This window comes from Bos mutus, chromosome 4, assembly GCF_027580195.1.
Source record: "Bos mutus isolate GX-2022 chromosome 4, NWIPB_WYAK_1.1, whole genome shotgun sequence".
In the NCBI taxonomy this organism is placed as follows: domain Eukaryota; kingdom Metazoa; phylum Chordata; class Mammalia; order Artiodactyla; family Bovidae; genus Bos; species Bos mutus.
Genome location: NC_091620.1, coordinates 19,037,644 through 19,055,210, shown reverse-complemented (window position 1 = coordinate 19,055,210; position 17,567 = coordinate 19,037,644). Strand labels below are relative to the sequence as shown.

Genomic DNA, 17,567 nt, shown 5'->3' with positions numbered 1-17,567 from the left:
TAGAAAGGTTACATAACAATTTCTTCGTATGTACACATATGTGATATATTTGAATAGGCTATCAAATATACCATGTTCATTAGTACTGTCATTTCCCACCCCTGGTCTTTTCCTCTTTTACATATACAAGCAGTGTCCCTCCAAACCCACCTCACCCCAAGGTAATACGTGTTAATAACCTACATCGCAACCATCCATGTTTTTTTCCCACATTCATATATGTATATGGACATGGATACATATATGTATGCGGATACATATATGTATATATGTTCATATATGAATATATCTACATGTTTGTACATACCCAAGGCAGTGATTATTTTACAGAAGTGATGACATCACATAGTTCTCAGCTCTTTGCTATTCTCTCACAGTACTTCCTAGTAGAGCATCCCTTGTCCACTGGTTATGCTCTAATTCATTACTCCGAATGGCTGTGTAATATACGGAGTGTTCTATTTGTCTGCCACTCTGAACAATATTGAATTAAACACGCTCATACAGACATCATGACACGCCGGTGGTTAACAGAGAGAAGACAGATCCTAAGGAGTGGGACTATCAGATCAAAGGGTGCAATATTTTGAATTTTAATAAGGCACTAACAAATTGTTTTTTTAAAAGAAGACTGTTCACATTTCTACCTGCAACCTATTAGTACCCTTTTCCCTGCATCTCCCAGGGTTTAACATGCCTGCTAATGAGCTGCCCACAATAAGGCAAAAAAGAGAGGCGATTTCACTTTTTCTCCCTCTGGTCCCCTTCTTGGCATCTTGGGGAGAGGAATACAGGGCAGCCAGGTCAGATGCTGGTCACCTCCCTGTGGGTTTGGAGACAGTCTTGAACTCAGAAGGAAAAAGGGGGTCAGAGTTAGGAGTGAAGAGAAAGAAAGTAGGTTTTCATCAATACAGGCCCAGAACTGCCCTAATGATCCTCTGACAGCTTCTTAGTTATTGCCTCGCAGCTCATGCCCGGGAAATCTTCAAACTACATTTCCTAGACTCTTATGCCCGTGGCTACCTGTTAGGTTCTACCAATGGCGGGCAGTGACTGGAGACTGGAGGGCAGGAGGAAGCTTCTAGTTCCAGGGTCCAGCTTCCGCTGGTATTTCTCCAGGGGCAGAGGACACCTCCATTCTAGACTCCAGCTATTCCTGGCATCCCTGCCCACACCACGCCCAGGTGGTGCCTCCCTAAGTGGTCTGAGAACCACCTCCGCAGAGCCCCTCCTCTGAGCTCCTGCAGTTCAGATGTCACTTCCTGTCACTCTCCCCTCTTTCTTACTCCAGCCCTGGGAATGCATGGCAGGAAGCCCAGGTACACCACCAACCCCTCCCCCACTCGTTGGTTATCTACTGCCTATCTACGCAATCCTCTTTTCCTCTTGAGTAACTTGCTTTTAACCACCAGAACATGGCAACACTACAGCGCTGTGACTTCCACAATTAATACAACAGATTGTAACCTCCACCTTGCCAGCAGACTTTTTCACGGGTTGGCTTTGATGAAGGAAACCATCATGTTGGAGAGACCCAACGTGTGTGTTTGTTGCCGTAGGCACTAAAAAAGTCAGCAAGGCTCTCAGTCCAACAGGCCTCAAGGAACTCAATCCTCCCAACAACCATGTGAACTCACAAGTGGATATTCCCCCAGTCGAGCTGTCAGATAAGCCCCCAATCATGAGGGACACCTTGACTACAGTCTTGCAGAGGGCCCAGCAAAGCCTGGATCCCTGACTCACAGAAACTGAGAGATGTGGCTCAGCTGGTAAAGAATCTGCCTGCGATGTGGGAGACCTGGGTTCGATCCCTGGGTTGGGAAGATCCCCCGGAGAAGGGAAAGGCTGCCCACTCCAGTATTCTGGCCTGGAGAATTCCATGGACTGTGTAGTCCATGGGGTCACAAAGAGTCGGACACGACTGAGCGACTTTCACTGTTTTAAACCATTAATTTGAGGGCAACTTGTGATGCAGCAACAGATAACTATATAGGGTGGTAGCCACTGTCTGTATTTCTAGTGTTTAGGTTATTCTGTAACCTCTCTGTGACTTTGGTTTTCCAATTCCTGAATTACTGATTCTCTGTATTGAATCAGTCTGAAATACCTGGCATAGTTTGTGTTTTCCTAACGAGACCCTAACTGGTACTTATTCAGGTTCAAATACCATGGTCTAACAGTTAAGGTTCTTTCCAATCTGATTGCAACCTATTTTTCCACTTTTTTCTCCTGGCCAGATGACACTGATATTCGTCACAGTCAAACCAGTCTTCTCACACCCATGAACTCGCCCTGTGGTTTCTCATGCACATCCCCACAGGCAATGGAGTGGGAGGACTGAGCACTGGCCTTGGCACCAGGCCTGTGTTAATATCCTGGCTCTATCTCCTACTAGTTGTAAGGCCTTAAGCAAGTCACTGAATCTTTAAAAACCTCAGTTGGTTTATCTGTAAAACATGGATTAAAAAAAAATCCACTTTAAAGAGTGCTGCAACAGATACAGATAGAGAGTCAGCAGAACGTCTAACTCACAGAAGGTGCTGACAGAGTGCTGGACCACGGCCCCCACTGTGGCTCATGCCTTCTCTCAGCCTGGAGTTAGCATCCCTCACTTTCCCCTAGTTAAATACCTCAAATGCCTCTTCCAAGATACCTTCTCAGAGTCCTCTCAAAGTCACAGTATAATTTCTCTACCAGGGAGCCTGAAATTTCCACTGAAGTATCTTGTGGCCACCTGTAGGGGAGGGGAGAGGGGATGGAGGAGGAAGATGGGGTGGAGGAGGAGGGAGGGGGTTAGAGGAGGAGAGGGGGTGGAAGATGGGGAGGAGGAGGTGAGGGGGGAGGGAGGAGGTGAGGGGGTTAGAGGAGGTGAGGGGGTTAGAGGAGGAGAGGGGTAGAAGATGGAGGGGGGAGGAGGAGGGGTATGGAGGAGGGGGGGAGGGGATGGAGGAGGAGGTGGACGAGGGGGGGGTGGAGGAGGAGGGGGGTGGAGGAAGAGGAGGGGGATGGAGAGGAGGAGGGGGATGGAGGAAGAGGAGGAGGGGATGGAAGAGGAGGAAGGGATGGAGGAGGAGGGAGATGGAGGAGGAGGAGGGAGAGGAGCAGGAGGGGGAAGAGAAGGAGGGGGAGGAGGAGGGGGATGGAGGAGGACAAGGAGGGGGAAGAGGAGGGGGATGGAGGAGGAGGAAGGGGAAGAAGAGGGGGAGGGAGGAGGGGGATGGAGGAGGAGGAGGGAGAGGGAGGAGGTGGAGGAGGAGGAGGCAGATGGAGGAGGAGGGGGATGAGGAGGGGGAGGGCAGAGCTGGGGGAAGAGGGGAAGGGGGAGGCTCTTTGTACCCTCCTACCGCTTGCTTGGGTCTTTGGTTAATGGTAAATAAACATATTCTAGTACAAAGTAATTCAGAAAAAATACACAGTAAAGTAATATCAAAAATACGGTAACTAAGAAATATCTCAACTGTGGAAATGCTTCATTTTTAGTTCACTTGTCTGCCTTTAAAACTGAAGCAATCACGAGAATCAGATCCACGCATCACCCCAGGAGTCACCACAACTGGGCCCTCCATGTGGCTCTGCACCGCCATTACGGAAGTATTAGAAAGCACGTTAAGATAACCTGCCTTATGTTTTAAATAAGAACCAAATGCTGAGGTTACAATCCTGTTCTATCAAAAGCAGACTTTGGGTGTTAGCCCAAGACACAAATTTCCTTATTCATGAAAACAACAATCAGCAACTACTGTCCCCAGACCCAAGCCCAGGACTGCGTGAGACTTTGGCTGACCTACCTTCATCTCGGGGTACATGTATCGGTGGATGGAAGGCAGCCAGTAGACGGGGGGCAGGCTGCCACCTCTCCCCGGACCGGCGTGGAGCACCCCCTTCTTGTCCTCATAGAAGGCAGCCAGGTGAGAGTAATGACCCGGGGTCTCCAGCTGATGTCTGCACGAGACATGCGCACAGTGAGAACAGCTCGGACCACAGCCCTGCCACTCACTCCCCGGCCCCAGGGGCAGCAATACAAGCCTGGATAAACTAAAAGCCTCCCTTCCAGAGGCTGCCTAGGACACTTCCTTCAATATTACAAGTTCCTTAGCAAAAGCTCTAAGATAGGCTCTGAAACTCCCTGACAGTGCTGTGGACACAAGCTCCTTCTCATGGGAAACAGGAGGAATTAACAGACTATTATTAACTAATGTCCATTGTTCTGGAGCGAAGGATGCTTCCCAGAGAATGGCTGTTGGTGATGAGAAGGGGAAACCTGGAAGACCACAGATGTTTCAAAGCAAGTTTGTCTTTGTTTAGAAAGCAAGTTTGTCTTCTTGCTTTGCTGTTGTCAAAGAATAAGAAGAAGCGTACTCTTCAACGTCTCACATAATGGAAAACAACTACTGGAGGTCATGAGGGCTTATGTTTGAACCAAGTAATAAAGAGCACAAGACCTCTTCTCCCCCAACCCCATCCTGCACAAGGAGATTGTCTGTGGGTAATTCTGTCAACTGATCCCAAAGCCAAGAAAGCTACATTAAGGCCCTGGACCATTTGGTTAATGGCGAATCCAGTCCTGCCTTGGGGTCAAGCTCAGGAGGCCCATGGGTACCATTTAGGCACTATGTTTACTGAAAGTGTGAGAGAGGCTGAATTTAAAATGCGGTCATAATCTAGTAAGACTGGTGTCTTTGGTTTTTATTTTTTGGCCACACTGTGCTGCATACGGGATCTTAGTGCCCCAACCACAGATCAAACCTGTGCCCCCATCAGTGGAAGTGTGGCATCTTAATGACTGGACCACCAGGAAAGTCCCAACCAGTATCTTTGCAAAAGGGGAAATCTGGACGCACAGACACACACAAGAACCCGCGTGCAAGTCAAGGGTTGGAGTGATAAATCTACAAGCCAGGAACAGCCAAGACTGTTGGAAGCCAGGAGAGGAGCAACCACCAGCTTCTCTCTCAGAGCCCTGGGAAGAAACCAAGCCTGCTAACACCTTGATTTTAGACTTCCAGCTTCCAGAACTGTGAGACAATACATTTCTGTTGTTCTCAGTCATCACCTAGTTTGTGGTACTTTGTTACAGCAGCCTTAGGACACGAACAGAAGGGGGAAAATAAAAAACTAAAACTTTTTTAGTTCATTTAAATTACCTTAGAACTGTACAATTTCCATCATACTACAATGAAAGAATCAAAATAGAGCTTTACTGCGCCAGCGGAGGCTTCTCTAATTACAGCTGGCCCTGGCACAATGGTGACTGGAGGGCAATGCCCCCAGCCTGTCGCTGCTGGCTTCGCCCAAACGCCGTCATGCAATGTTCAGATTCAAGATCTGCACTGTCCACCAGGCACCCTGCTGCGCCCCACCCATCCCTGCTCCAGAGGGACCAACGGCTCCTGATGTAAGGCTACAGCTGCCACTCTGTCACCGTGAGAGCTCAGTGACATTACTGAACTTTCCCAAATCTGCTTTTCTTCCCGTAGATAGCAGTACCACCGCAGTATGATGGTGGTGTAAACGGAGCTGAGCAGAAAAAGTGCCCAGGACAGTTTGCGATATATTTCAGCTTCTTATGGAACACCTGGCGGGCTTCCCAGGTGACTCAGTGGTAAAGAATCCGCCTGCCAGTGCAGGAGACATGGGTTTGATTCCTAGGTGGGAAGGTGCCCTCGAGGAGGAAATGGCAACCCACTCCACTATTCTTGCCTAGGAAATCCCACGGACAGAAGAGCCTGGCGGGCTGCAGTCCACAGGGTTGCGAACAGTCAGGCATGACTGAGGGACTGAGCACAGCACACAAAAACTAGGTTCCTTCCTCCTCAGCATATGGGCAGAGTGTAGCCAGGCGCCCAGGGAAGGCTTGGAAACAGTGGGGAAATGGGAAGATTCAGGGCAAGCCCTGGAAGAGACCTTTAGGCAAATTTACATTTTAAAAACAAACAAATAAAAAAATCATCAAGTATACCCCAAAAATTCATTACTAAAATAAACTCCTCTCTGAGTGATAGCTCTCTACTTGGGAGGGAGTACAAGGAAGCAGTTGTGTGAGGTAATAATAAATGACTCTGAGGGTGTGTGTGCTTATAATCATTTCTGGTTTTCTTTTATTGTGCTGCACAGCATGTCAGATCTAGTTCCCCGGCCAGGGATCAAACCCACACCTCCTGCATTGGAAGTGTGGAATCTTAACCACTGGACCACCAGGGAAGTCCCTATAATCCTTTCTTTCCCTCTTAGAAATGTTCACAGTCTAGATGGGAAACCCATGAAGGCCACGCTGTGTCCAGCTATTCTGAGAAGATGGCAGACTTTAGACACCCTTCAAGGATATGTCAAAGAGACAAAAGCTTGATTACTAACAAAATAGCATGTAGACAATTAAGTTCAAGGGTATTTTTATTAGGACCTAATTTCCTTAAAAGGAACAGTGGGAAGCATTTTGTTGTGTTTTTAATACTATTATCTTGGCTATGTTTTCTAGGTTCACTGTTCGCTGATTTGCTTCTCAATTAACAGTCTTACCTGTTTGACTCCATTAAACTCTATACTTAAACCAAGAGTCTAAAGAAAAGCTCACTATGAAGTTAGAATCTCTTACACTAAAAGGTAGTTTCAGAATCCTGTCCTCTGACAGCCTAAGATACCACTGGCTGATGGAACAGAATGAAGCAATGACATGGAGTATGGAAACGGACACAGACATACATATAAATTGGCAGTTCCCAGATACGTGTTATACAGCCGTTTTATGAAGGCCTCAAAATCTAAACACAACATAGATTTTGCAATGAGCAAGAATGATTATCAAACCATAACACCAAGATAAACCAAAAAGTACTAAAACAAGCCTGAGAGTTTAGATGATAAGCTGGGTTTCAAAGATGATTCCGGAGGGTGATCTATACGATGCAGAGATGAAGAAGCACAGGCCAAGCATCCATGGGAACTGCCCACGAGACATGACATCATAAAAATGAGACAGTAACCGGCAGTCTGTGCTACTGATCTGAGCTGTGGTTCTGGGCCACATCAAGGATTCTTCTCAAGAACCAGAGACACTGAGTTGCTGCTTAAGCCCCTTCACTAACATGGCATAGGCTGTACGGCCACACCGACACTCACTGCGACTAACCCTGCCTTCCCTCAGCACACCGGGCCATCATGCGCCCAGTGTAAGCATCAGGGATCCCTCTGCACAGCAGTGACACTTCTTCACTCCTGACACTCATGACCGGTCTGAACCACTCTGTCTTCTGGCCTTGCAAGTACAGAAAAGCAGGCACTCCCGTTTATCGCTGGTGCAGTACTATCTTTCTGAAAGGGCACTTGAAATTTGCGTAAAAACTGCATACCCTGGATGTACCCTCCAACCCAATGATTCCATTTCCAGGATCAAGGCCTAAAGATCTGTATGTGGATACGAACAATCATTTGTTCATAAGGATATTCATGTTCATGGGGGTGAAAAATAAGAACAACCTCAAAGCCCAAAAACAGTGAAGCAGGGACTCCCCTGGTGGTCCAGGGTTAAGGCTTTACCTCCAGGGCAGAGGGTGTGGGCTCCATCCCTGGTCGGGGAGCTCAGATCCCACATGACTCCCCGAAAACCAAAACATAAAAGAGGATATTGTAACAAATTCAGTAAAGACTATAAAAATGGTCCACATCAAAAAAAAAATTTTAAAAATAAAACAGTGAAACAGTTAAATTGTGATACATCTATACACTGAAATGCTTACGTGCTGTGCTCTGTCACTTCAGTCGTGTCCAGCTCTTCGTGACCCCGTGGACTGTAGCCCACCGGGCTCCTCTGTCCATGGGATTCTCCAGGCAAGAATAGTGGAGTGGGTTGCCATTTCCTACTCCAGGGGATCTTCCCCAAATTCTTGGAAACCACCAGAATGATGATAAGGACTATTATTCACGATACATTAAAAGGTTAAATATCTTTCAGTTAGAAAATTTAGACACTGAGTGACCTCAATGTTCTTTTTTAAAAAATTAATGTGTATGTACATATTTACACATGGGAAAAAGACCAGGAGGATATGAATGTTAACAGCAGATAGGTCTGGCTTGTGGGATCATGTTCGTTTTTAACCTGTTAGCCTTTGCCCGTTTTTCAGTTTTCTGTAATAACTCTATGTTAATTTTCTATTTAGTCTTTTTAAATTTTTCAATATGGAAAATTTCAAACATACACACAAAGTAGAAAGAAGAGAATAATAGACCCCATTATCCACCACTTAGTTTCAACAAAAGTCAATATTTGATCAATATGGTTGTTACAGCTATACTTTATCCTCCCCAATGCCCATTACTCTTTTTCCTGAAATGTTTTAAAGCAGATCCCTTATAACATTTTACCCATAAATACATCAGTATGCATCTCTAACTAATAAAATCTTTAAAAATAATGTAACTATCATGCCATTATCTCACCCATCAAAATAATAATGCCTTTAACACAAACTAATAAGCAGTCCACTTTCAAATTATATCAACTGTCCCCTAAATGTTATTTTACAGTTGGTAGATCCTATCATGATCTAAGCAAGATCAAAAATGTGGTTACGTGTTTAAGTCCCTTTTATTTTATAACATGCCCTCATTTTTCTAACTAATCCTTTACAATTATAAAATAGTTCCCCAATATCTTCTGATTAATAAAAAAAGAATCATAGCAAAGACTAGGGAGATAGAGAAGTCAAGAGTTGTGGATGAAATACTAACAAAAAAAGGTTAAGATATGTAAAAATAAGTATAAAACATAGATGGAGTATTTTAGAAAATCAAGTCTAGTTAGTTTTTACAGAAGTCATTGCCACAATCATGTATTATCCCTGGCTACACCTGGGCTTTTATCACCATGCTTTCTCTCTTCCTCATACGCTCTCATGCAAGTCCTTCTCTTTGTGTTACCTGAGCTCTCTTTAATCATCAAGCTGGAAAACCTTTCTAGTTATGATTCAAAATCTATAAGCCATATAAAAGTATTGAATTCAGTGAAGAAAAAAAGAAAATGAAGAAAAATCTGCACAACAAAAAAAAGGAACGTGAAAAGACAAATGGCAGCAGCTTCCCTGGTGGCTCAGTGGTAACAAATCCGCCTGTCAGTGCAGGAGACCTGGGTTTGATCCCTGATCTGGGAAGATCCTACATACCATGGAGCACCAAAGCCCATGTGCCACAAATATGGAGCCTGTGCTCTGGAGCCCAGGAGCTGCAACTGCTGAAGCCACCCGCTCTATGAGCCTGTTCTCTGCAACAAGACAAGTCACTGCGGTGAGAAGCCTGCACACCCAACGAGACAGCAACCGCCACTCTCAGCAACTAGAGAAAAGCCCAGGCAGCAACAAAGACCTAGCACGGCCTAAATAAACAAATAATGTTTTAAAAGAGACAAATGAAAAAGTGGAAAAATATTTTCCATTTATATCACAAAGAAGAAAATCTCCATACTATACAAAGAACTAGAAATTAATACGAAAAGACCAATGACCAAAAAATAACATAGCAAAGGCTAGGAACAGTTCACGGAAAAAGAAATGGAAATAGCTCAAGCACATAAAAGGAGCTTGTCCTCACTCCTAAGAAAAATGTAAATTTATAATGTGTTTTATGGACTTCCCTGGTGGCTCAGACAGCAAAGAATCTGCCTGCAATGCAAGAGATGTGGTTTTGATCCCTGGTCTGGGAAGATCCCCTGGAGAAGGGAATGGCAACCCACTCCAGTACTCTTGCCTAGGAAATCCCATGGACAGAGAGGAGCCTGGTGGGCTACAGTCCATGGGGTCACAAAAGATTCAAACATGACTTAGAGAACAGCAACAACTGTGCTTTATGCATCAGAATGCCAAAAATCCAAAAGTTGTATTTTAGTGTGGGCAATGCTGTGAGGAAACAGTATTCTCCTGCATTACTGCTGGGCATGCAAAATGGTACAATCTCTGTGTAAAGCAATTTGACAGTATTAAAATTAGAAATACACATGTGTCGGGAGCTGGTGAGGCATTCCACTCGTGACAAAGGTCATGAGGAAGGAGGCTCGGCATACGCAAAGGCGGGATCGAGCCTCAGGAGTCCCCCCGGATATTCTCGAGCATCTAATCCCCAAAAACCAGAGTCTGCCTACTTTATTGCTTTGTGCTCTCACCTCTGACTCTACTGGGGGCTGTCCCCCACCACCATCTCGCTCTGTCAAAGAGTTAACTTACAGCTCCAATTAATAAAGTTCATGGGCAATTAGGAGTGTTTAAATCCAAACCCCTCAGATGGCTCTCTAACTCACCTGACAAGTTTACCCGGACTCCTACAGCTATGCATACGATTGTTTACAGTCTCCCAGCCTCAAGAGGCACGGGAAGCTTAAGATGTTCAAATAGCTTAGAGCCTCTCAGAGAGTTAGAAGCTGTCAGAATAAACTAGTAAAGGATTTCATTGATGAGCCAATGCTTGTTGCCAAGTTTTCACATCTCCTGTATTGTATCCTTGAATATGTATTAATTAATACAGTTGGTATGTACAAAAAATAAGTAGTGGCCTTGGTGGTAGTAACTTTAGACCCTTAAGGTAATAAATTCTTTCCTTTGTTGTAAACCCATTACACATCTGCCCTATAGGAATGCAATTTTATCTTCGGAAGATGGCGCCAAACCTTAAAATAATTACTCTTAGAGAAAATAAGTCTTTGTTGATAAGTCCTTGTCAAGAGTCATAAAATGTTAATAGGCCTTCTGGCCAGAAGATGATGTAAATCACCTAAACCATTTGTATACGATAAATTTGCAGGAAAGAAACCCTGGTTTTTGATAAGGATCAAAAACTGCTGACTTTGCATCCCCTATTATCCTCTATGTGTAACTTAGGGTATAAAAGCCCCTGTTAAAAATAAAGCTATGGGCCTTGCTCACCAGCGCTTGGTCTCCCCATGTCATTCTTTTCACATTCTGGCTGAAGTCTCCATCTGGAGCGCGGAACCCACCATGCTTACTAATTACGCCTGGGCTTCTAAGACCCACTCGAGAAGGTGTCTAGGGTGGGGCACCTTCTGCTATTCGAGAGGGCACCTGCGGCCTACGTAAGTGGTGCAAACTTCTTGTCTTGAAGTTTTATTGGTCTCCCGCGTAAACCAAGCTACTCAGCCTCTTTTCTCCACTGAATTTTCCTACTAAGCTATCTTTATTCTATTACTCTTTATATCTTTGATAAATATGTAAATAGTGGCCGACTCCGTCTCCCCTTCAAATACCCTGGATCAGCTGGGGCTGGACCCCAGCACACATGCCTTTTGAATCACCAATTTCATTTCTAGAAACTTAATGTACACATATACTGCTCATGTGTGAAGTGATACTTGCTCATAGGTATCCAGTACAGCAGCACCACACAAAAGACCAAGTAAGAGACCTGAGTGCTGAAGAATTGATGCTTTTGAACTGTGGTATTGGAGAAGACTCTTGAGAGTCCATTGGACTGCAAAGAGATCAAACCAGTCAATCCTAAAGGAAATCAGTCCTGAATCTTCATTGGAAGGACTGATGCCAAAGCTCCAGTACTTTGGCCACCTGATGCGAAGAACTGACTCGTTGGAAAAGACCCTGATGCTGGGAAAGATTGAAGGCAGGTGGAGAAGGGATCGACAGAGGATGAGATGGTTGGATGGCATCACTGACACGATGGACATGAGTCTGAGCAGGCTCTGGGAGTTGGTGATGGGCAGGGAACGCCTGGCATGCTGCAGTCCATGGGGGTGGCAAAGAGTCAGACATGACTGATTAACTGAACTGAACTGAAGAGACCTGATAAAGCAAGCATGGTTCTTTTGTAATACAACTGTAATAAACAGTGAAGAAGGTCTCTGTGTATGAATATGAAAAGATCTCCCAGATATATTGTTGAATGAACAAGGCAAGGTGCAGATAACATGTATAATATGCTACCTTTTGTATGAAAGGGGGAAAATAAGAACGTACATTTGTATTTGTATATACACAAACACAGACTTAGGAAAAATGCATGGGAGATGAGCAGTGATGACCAGGATTACTGGATGGATGTGGGAACTCACTGAACACTTTGCTTTTTAATGCCAGTGGTTGATACTGCCACTCTCTTCTTCCCTTAGTAATAGAACCTTACAAATTTTAGCTGGTCACATGACCAGCCAGTTAAATACCCCATTTCCTAGACTGTCTTGCTCCTAAGTGGGGCTAGTAACTAAAACTTGGCCAATGAAATGTGGGCAGAAGTTATGTGTTCAATTTCTAAGATTTCTGCGTTGTTCCCCCTCCGGCAGCCTGGGACATGACCTGCTAACGGGGAATCTGTTTTTACCACGTGGGTGAGGACAATATTGTAGGAGATGGCAGGATACAAAACAGAAAGACTTGGGTCCCGAAATGACCCAGTGGAACAAAGCCTACCACACCGGACTACTTCCCTCTCTCTGGGATTATCATGCCAGGAAAGTTGTACTTCTGTCTCCAGGCCTGTCACTGTATTTTGGGTCTCTTTTTTACAGCAACTTAGCCTGGACTTGAGCTAAAGTAGAAAATGATATTTAGATATGAGTTTCCATGATCAACAATCGTTCATTGGCTTAGCAGCTGGCAAGGGAAAATGGTAAGAAAATAAAATTGCAGACTGACAAGCTGGTAATCCTTGTTATTACTGCGGCAAAAAATCTTTGCTAGAACATCAATAACTTGTAAGACAAGCCATGTGTCATCTGAACTTGTGCCTTTAGGGCAAACAGTGAGAAACAGAGTTCTGACGGCTCCTTGATGTTTTTAATGAGCTACTACAAGAGTTAAGATGAAAATAAGCAAGAACTGGTCAGTGTGCAAGCAGAAATAAATATAGCATAAGGGTGTACATTCTCAGTTCCACAATATGAACTAGTTGCGATTCAAAACATTTGGGACCCAGTGGGACTGGAAAAACCAATTTCTCTGGACCCGAAAAGCAGGAGGTAAGAATTTCTCTCAAAGCCTCCAAGAAATTCTCCAGTTAAGAATTCTTTGCCAGACATGAGCATCAGTTCATTTAGAAAGATCAGATTTAGGCTACAGTCTCAAGACTGTTGCCATTAAAATGAGGCAAAGATGGGTTGACCACAAGCAAAGACCAGTAACTATTCCATAGTCCACTGACTTAAAAGCTCAGACTCAGAAGAGATGTTTGGCAGTGGTTATTTTTACCTGGAACTGACTGGAAGCAAACAGACCAGAAGCCTGCTGAGTTCTGAGGGGTCTGGACTGCCGCATGCTTGACTTGTACAAGCCTGGGACTTTTCTGGTCCCTTAAAGAAATCACTAGATTTCCAGACCTACACCTTCAGGAAACATGTTCTTAAGCTATGCAGCTTTCTCCAAAGTTCTCCAAAGCTTGATTTAAAAGCAGTAACAGTGGGAAACAGATAAAGAATCCCCTAGAAGGCAAAGCGGGGAGCCATGGAGGAAAATGGACAAGGGGATTCTAGTGACAGAACCAAGGTATAGCCAGGAGCTCCTGCTCTGTGACTACCAGACGTCTTTGCCATCCCTGCTGGGCAGAATTCCATTATCGTTATGATCTAACGACCGCTCGTATTTCTCATTCTCCTTTTTCAAACAGGAGTTTGAAATGGCTCCTACTCTATTTTCTATGTTGCATTTGGGAGGTGGGGAGTGGAGGACTTGACTGTTCTTTCACAGCTTTTACAAATAAGAGGAACCACGTCCTGATTGCCTCATATCGCACAGAAACCTTAGATTTTAGATGCCAACATTAACTGGATGAGACTCTGATGTCTCGGGATGGGAGGAATGTGCTGTGTGTGTGGGAAGAAGAGTACACACAGATCCAGGGGGGCAAATTGAAGCAGAGGCTGCTAAAGTTTCCCCTAAAACCATTCTTCTTCCTATACAGAAAAGGAGCCCACAGTTTTAACTGGTCACAAGGCCACCCGATTAGAGACGACCCTCCCCGGTGTCCTTTGCTGTCAGGTGTGTCTTTGTGACTGAAGACTTGACCGTGGGTTATGAGAAGTTACATATGGAACTTCTGGCTTTTCCCTCCTACCTGTGGGCTGCAATGCAGACCTAGACACGGTGAGCAGCTCTGAACAGGTGAGGACATCTGAGAACACAAAAATCTCTCCTAGGATCTGGCAGCATAATAAGAGAAGCAGTGTGGGCCCCGAATGATTGTGGGAACAGCAGGCTGCCCACCCTGACCACCTGCCTACTTCTAGACCATTCCATGGAGAAGAATCTTCTGTCTTATTTGAACCAGCGTATTTCAGGGCCTCTGTTACCACCATTTAGCCAGGACTCTAACTAACATAATACCTCCTTAAAATTTTGGGCTTTTGAACCATGAGAATGTATTGCCTCCTTGGGAAATTAATTTTTCAAAAGGAGTAATAAATTTTTAAAAGTGTCAAGATCCCAATAAAAATGTTCTTTTCCTCAGTATTACTTCTGAGACACAAAACTGAGGAAATATTTCAAATGCAGAAAAATATATATCACAGATCCAAAATGCAGAGGAGCAGTTAAAAAAAACTAGAAACATGCCAACGCTCAAGCACAGGGAATAATGGAGTAGATTAATGGGACAGCTCTAACATTCGACAGCTATTAGAATAACTATCAGGGGCTCCCCTGGTGGCCCAGTCATTATGAATCCGTCTGCCAATGCAGGGCACACGGGTTCGATCCCTGCTCCGGGAAAATCCCATATGCCGTGGAGCAACTAAGCCCGTGTACCACGACTGCAGAGCCTGTGCTCTAGAGCCTGAGAGCCACAGCTTCGGAGCCCACGTGCCACAGCTACTAAAGCCCTCACACCCGAGAGCCTGTGCTCCTCGACAAGAGAAGCCACCGCAATGAGAAGCCCGTGCACCACAACCAGCGTAGCCCCTGCTTGCCGCAATGAGAGAAAGCCCACGCGCAGCAAAGGAGACCCAGTGCAGCCAAAGGTGAATAAATAATTTTCTTAAACCATCAAAATGAAAAATACGTAGGACAATGGTAAGAAAACCTGAGCATAACTGGTGTTCATGAAGAAGGAAAAATGCAGAGGAAAAGCTGAGTGTTTCACAGTAGAAGAAAAGGTTCCTGAAATTAAAAGTCATGTCTCTAGATCAAAGGATGAACTATTCCAGGGGAAAGGAAAAAAAAAAAAAAAAAAACAGTTCAGAAACAGTTCAAAAACTGTTCAGATGAAGAATCTATAGGGACCTAGACAAAAGAGACTTTTCTGAAGCAACTAATATCAGGAGACAGCAAAGCAATATTTATAGTATCCTGAGAAGAGAAAAGAAAAGATTAAAGAATCCTATACCTAGCCAAGAGTAAAGGGAAAAGACCAACACCATCAAGCATGCAAGATTTCAGAGAAGGCACCACCCATGATCCTTTTATGACAAAAAAAAGTGCTTGATGGCAAAATCCAACCAACCAAGAAACGTATGAGGAGCTCAGCAAGTTACAGTTAAGCCCTGGATGTGGCTGTAAACATATAAATGAGACTTAAGAATCATGGGAATTATGACTACAGAACTAAATGTAATAAACCTCACAATATATAAAGTTAAGAAAAAAGAGGGGAGGAGTCCTGGGGAAAAGTATAAGATAACTGACTGATTGCACCTAAAACAACCTAAAAACACCAATGACCCCTACACAAAGATTTGTACACTTTACAGTATATATGCCATTTCTCAATAAGAATAATACTGTAGCTTCATGTTTTTCAGAGTCTTTTGTCTTAACTTGGGAGGAATATTCCAAGAAATAATACATCTTACTTAGTGAAAAAAAATATTCACTTAAAGTTTGACAATTTCTTCAGTTTCACTTCCTCTTTTCCTCTGAAATATACAAATGCATTAAACCAATCCTACTTTTGGAAAATTATGTTTTTTAGAACGACAGTCACTGAATATTGACAATGAATATCGCATCTTACTGAGTGCTAAGATTTGGGAGAATTTTAAAAATTCATTTGTACTTTTAACTAATTTTTAAATAATAAACATTTTCCCCACAAACTACATTTCATATTCTTTCAAAGACAATGATCAAGACAGACAGTTATGTCAAAAATTAAAATAATGATATATTTTAAAAGGATAGGATGTAAAAATATGTATAATGTATGGTGCCAAGTTTATAAACAATTTTTAAAGTACACACACAGACACATGCATACCAGAAAAGAGGCAAATGTGCTAAAATTTTAACAGTGCTTCAGGGATTAGTGATAGATTTCTCCCCCCAAAATCTGAAATAAAATTAGGTTACTCACATGATGGAAAAAAATACAAAATATTAACAGTTTCGCAGCTTCTGTTAAAAATTCCCTTCCTATTAATCCCCTTCCATGATAATGATTACTCCAAATAATAAATGATGAGGTCTTAAAAGAGTTGAGGGTGGGAGTTGGAAAGGAGGTTTAAGAGAGAGGGGACATATGTATGCCTATGGCTGATTCATGCTGATGTATGGCAAAAACTAACACAACATTGCAAACAATTATCTTTCCATTAAAAATAAATTTTTAGAAAAGTTGAAAGTCTATTTGCCTGGGGCAAAAAGGTCATAACTGTGGTTGAGGGGAAGCAAAGATCACTGTACATGTCAACAAACTGATTAAACCAAACGGATGATAGTGTTAAAATAAACTGAAAGCAAAATCAACCGCAGCTTTCAATCGAGTATGAAGGATCAGTACGCAGGACGCAGGATGACACATAAAGACCACCGCCAAAGGCGTAAAATGTGGCCACAGAGGTTCCCGGAGAGGCACCTACTGCTCTGATGGGTGCACGACCTTTAACCCCGAGGGCCCATCACCATCCCCCCGCCGGCCCGCCGCCTCCCGCCCCGTCTGTGGGCCACGCACCGAACTTGGTTCTCCAGGAAGTGCATGTGCCGGTACAGCAGGGTGTAGGATGGAGACAGGATGCCCACGGACTTCATCCGGGCGCCACGCTCCAGCTCGCTTTCCACCGGCATGTTGGCGAAGCAGGCCAGGCCGAAGAAGGGCCCCTTCCGGAAATAGCTAAAAGAGACCCAATATGTAGCATAGCTCAAAATCAGAAATTTTATTTTTTTTTTCCCTTGACAAATGTGCTAAGTCGCTTCAGTCGTGTCCAACTGTTTGCGACTCCATGGACTGTAGCCTGCCAGGCTCCTCTGTCCATGGGGATTCTCCAGGCAAGGATACTGAAGTGGGTTGCATGCCCTCCTCCAGGTGGCATCCTCACCACCCAGAGATGGAACCCACATCTCTTATGTCTCCTGCATTGGCAGGCAGGTTCTTTACCACTAGGACCATCTGGAAATCCCTTGAGAGGTGTCCCAAATAGAAGATTTAACTGTGCCCAGGGCTCTACATGAGAAAGTTCAGCCTGAGAAAAACCTTTTTTTAAAATCTCAGGGGGACAATTAGCCCAAGCCATTCAACCTTACAGATGGGACAATCAAGGCTCAAAAACAAAAACAAAAAAACTGGAACTCACTAAGGCTCATCCCACTGGAGCCAGGACTTGCTCTCCGAAAAGCCTACTGCTCAGCTGCCTT

The 17,567-nt window shown here is 44.1% G+C and overlaps 1 protein-coding gene across 1 annotated transcript in view; it reads right to left on the bottom strand.

Moving 5' to 3' along the window:
- Nucleotides 1-17,567, bottom strand: part of DENND11 (DENN domain containing 11) — a 47,159-nt gene that overhangs the window by 7,922 nt on the left and 21,670 nt on the right. The window contains exons 3-4 of the mRNA XM_070369166.1: nt 16,888-17,046; nt 3,789-3,942 (exon numbers count right to left, since the gene is read on the bottom strand). Coding sequence (XP_070225267.1) covers nt 3,789-3,942; nt 16,888-17,046 — 313 coding nt within the window. The remainder of the gene's footprint in view (nt 1-3,788; nt 3,943-16,887; nt 17,047-17,567) is intronic.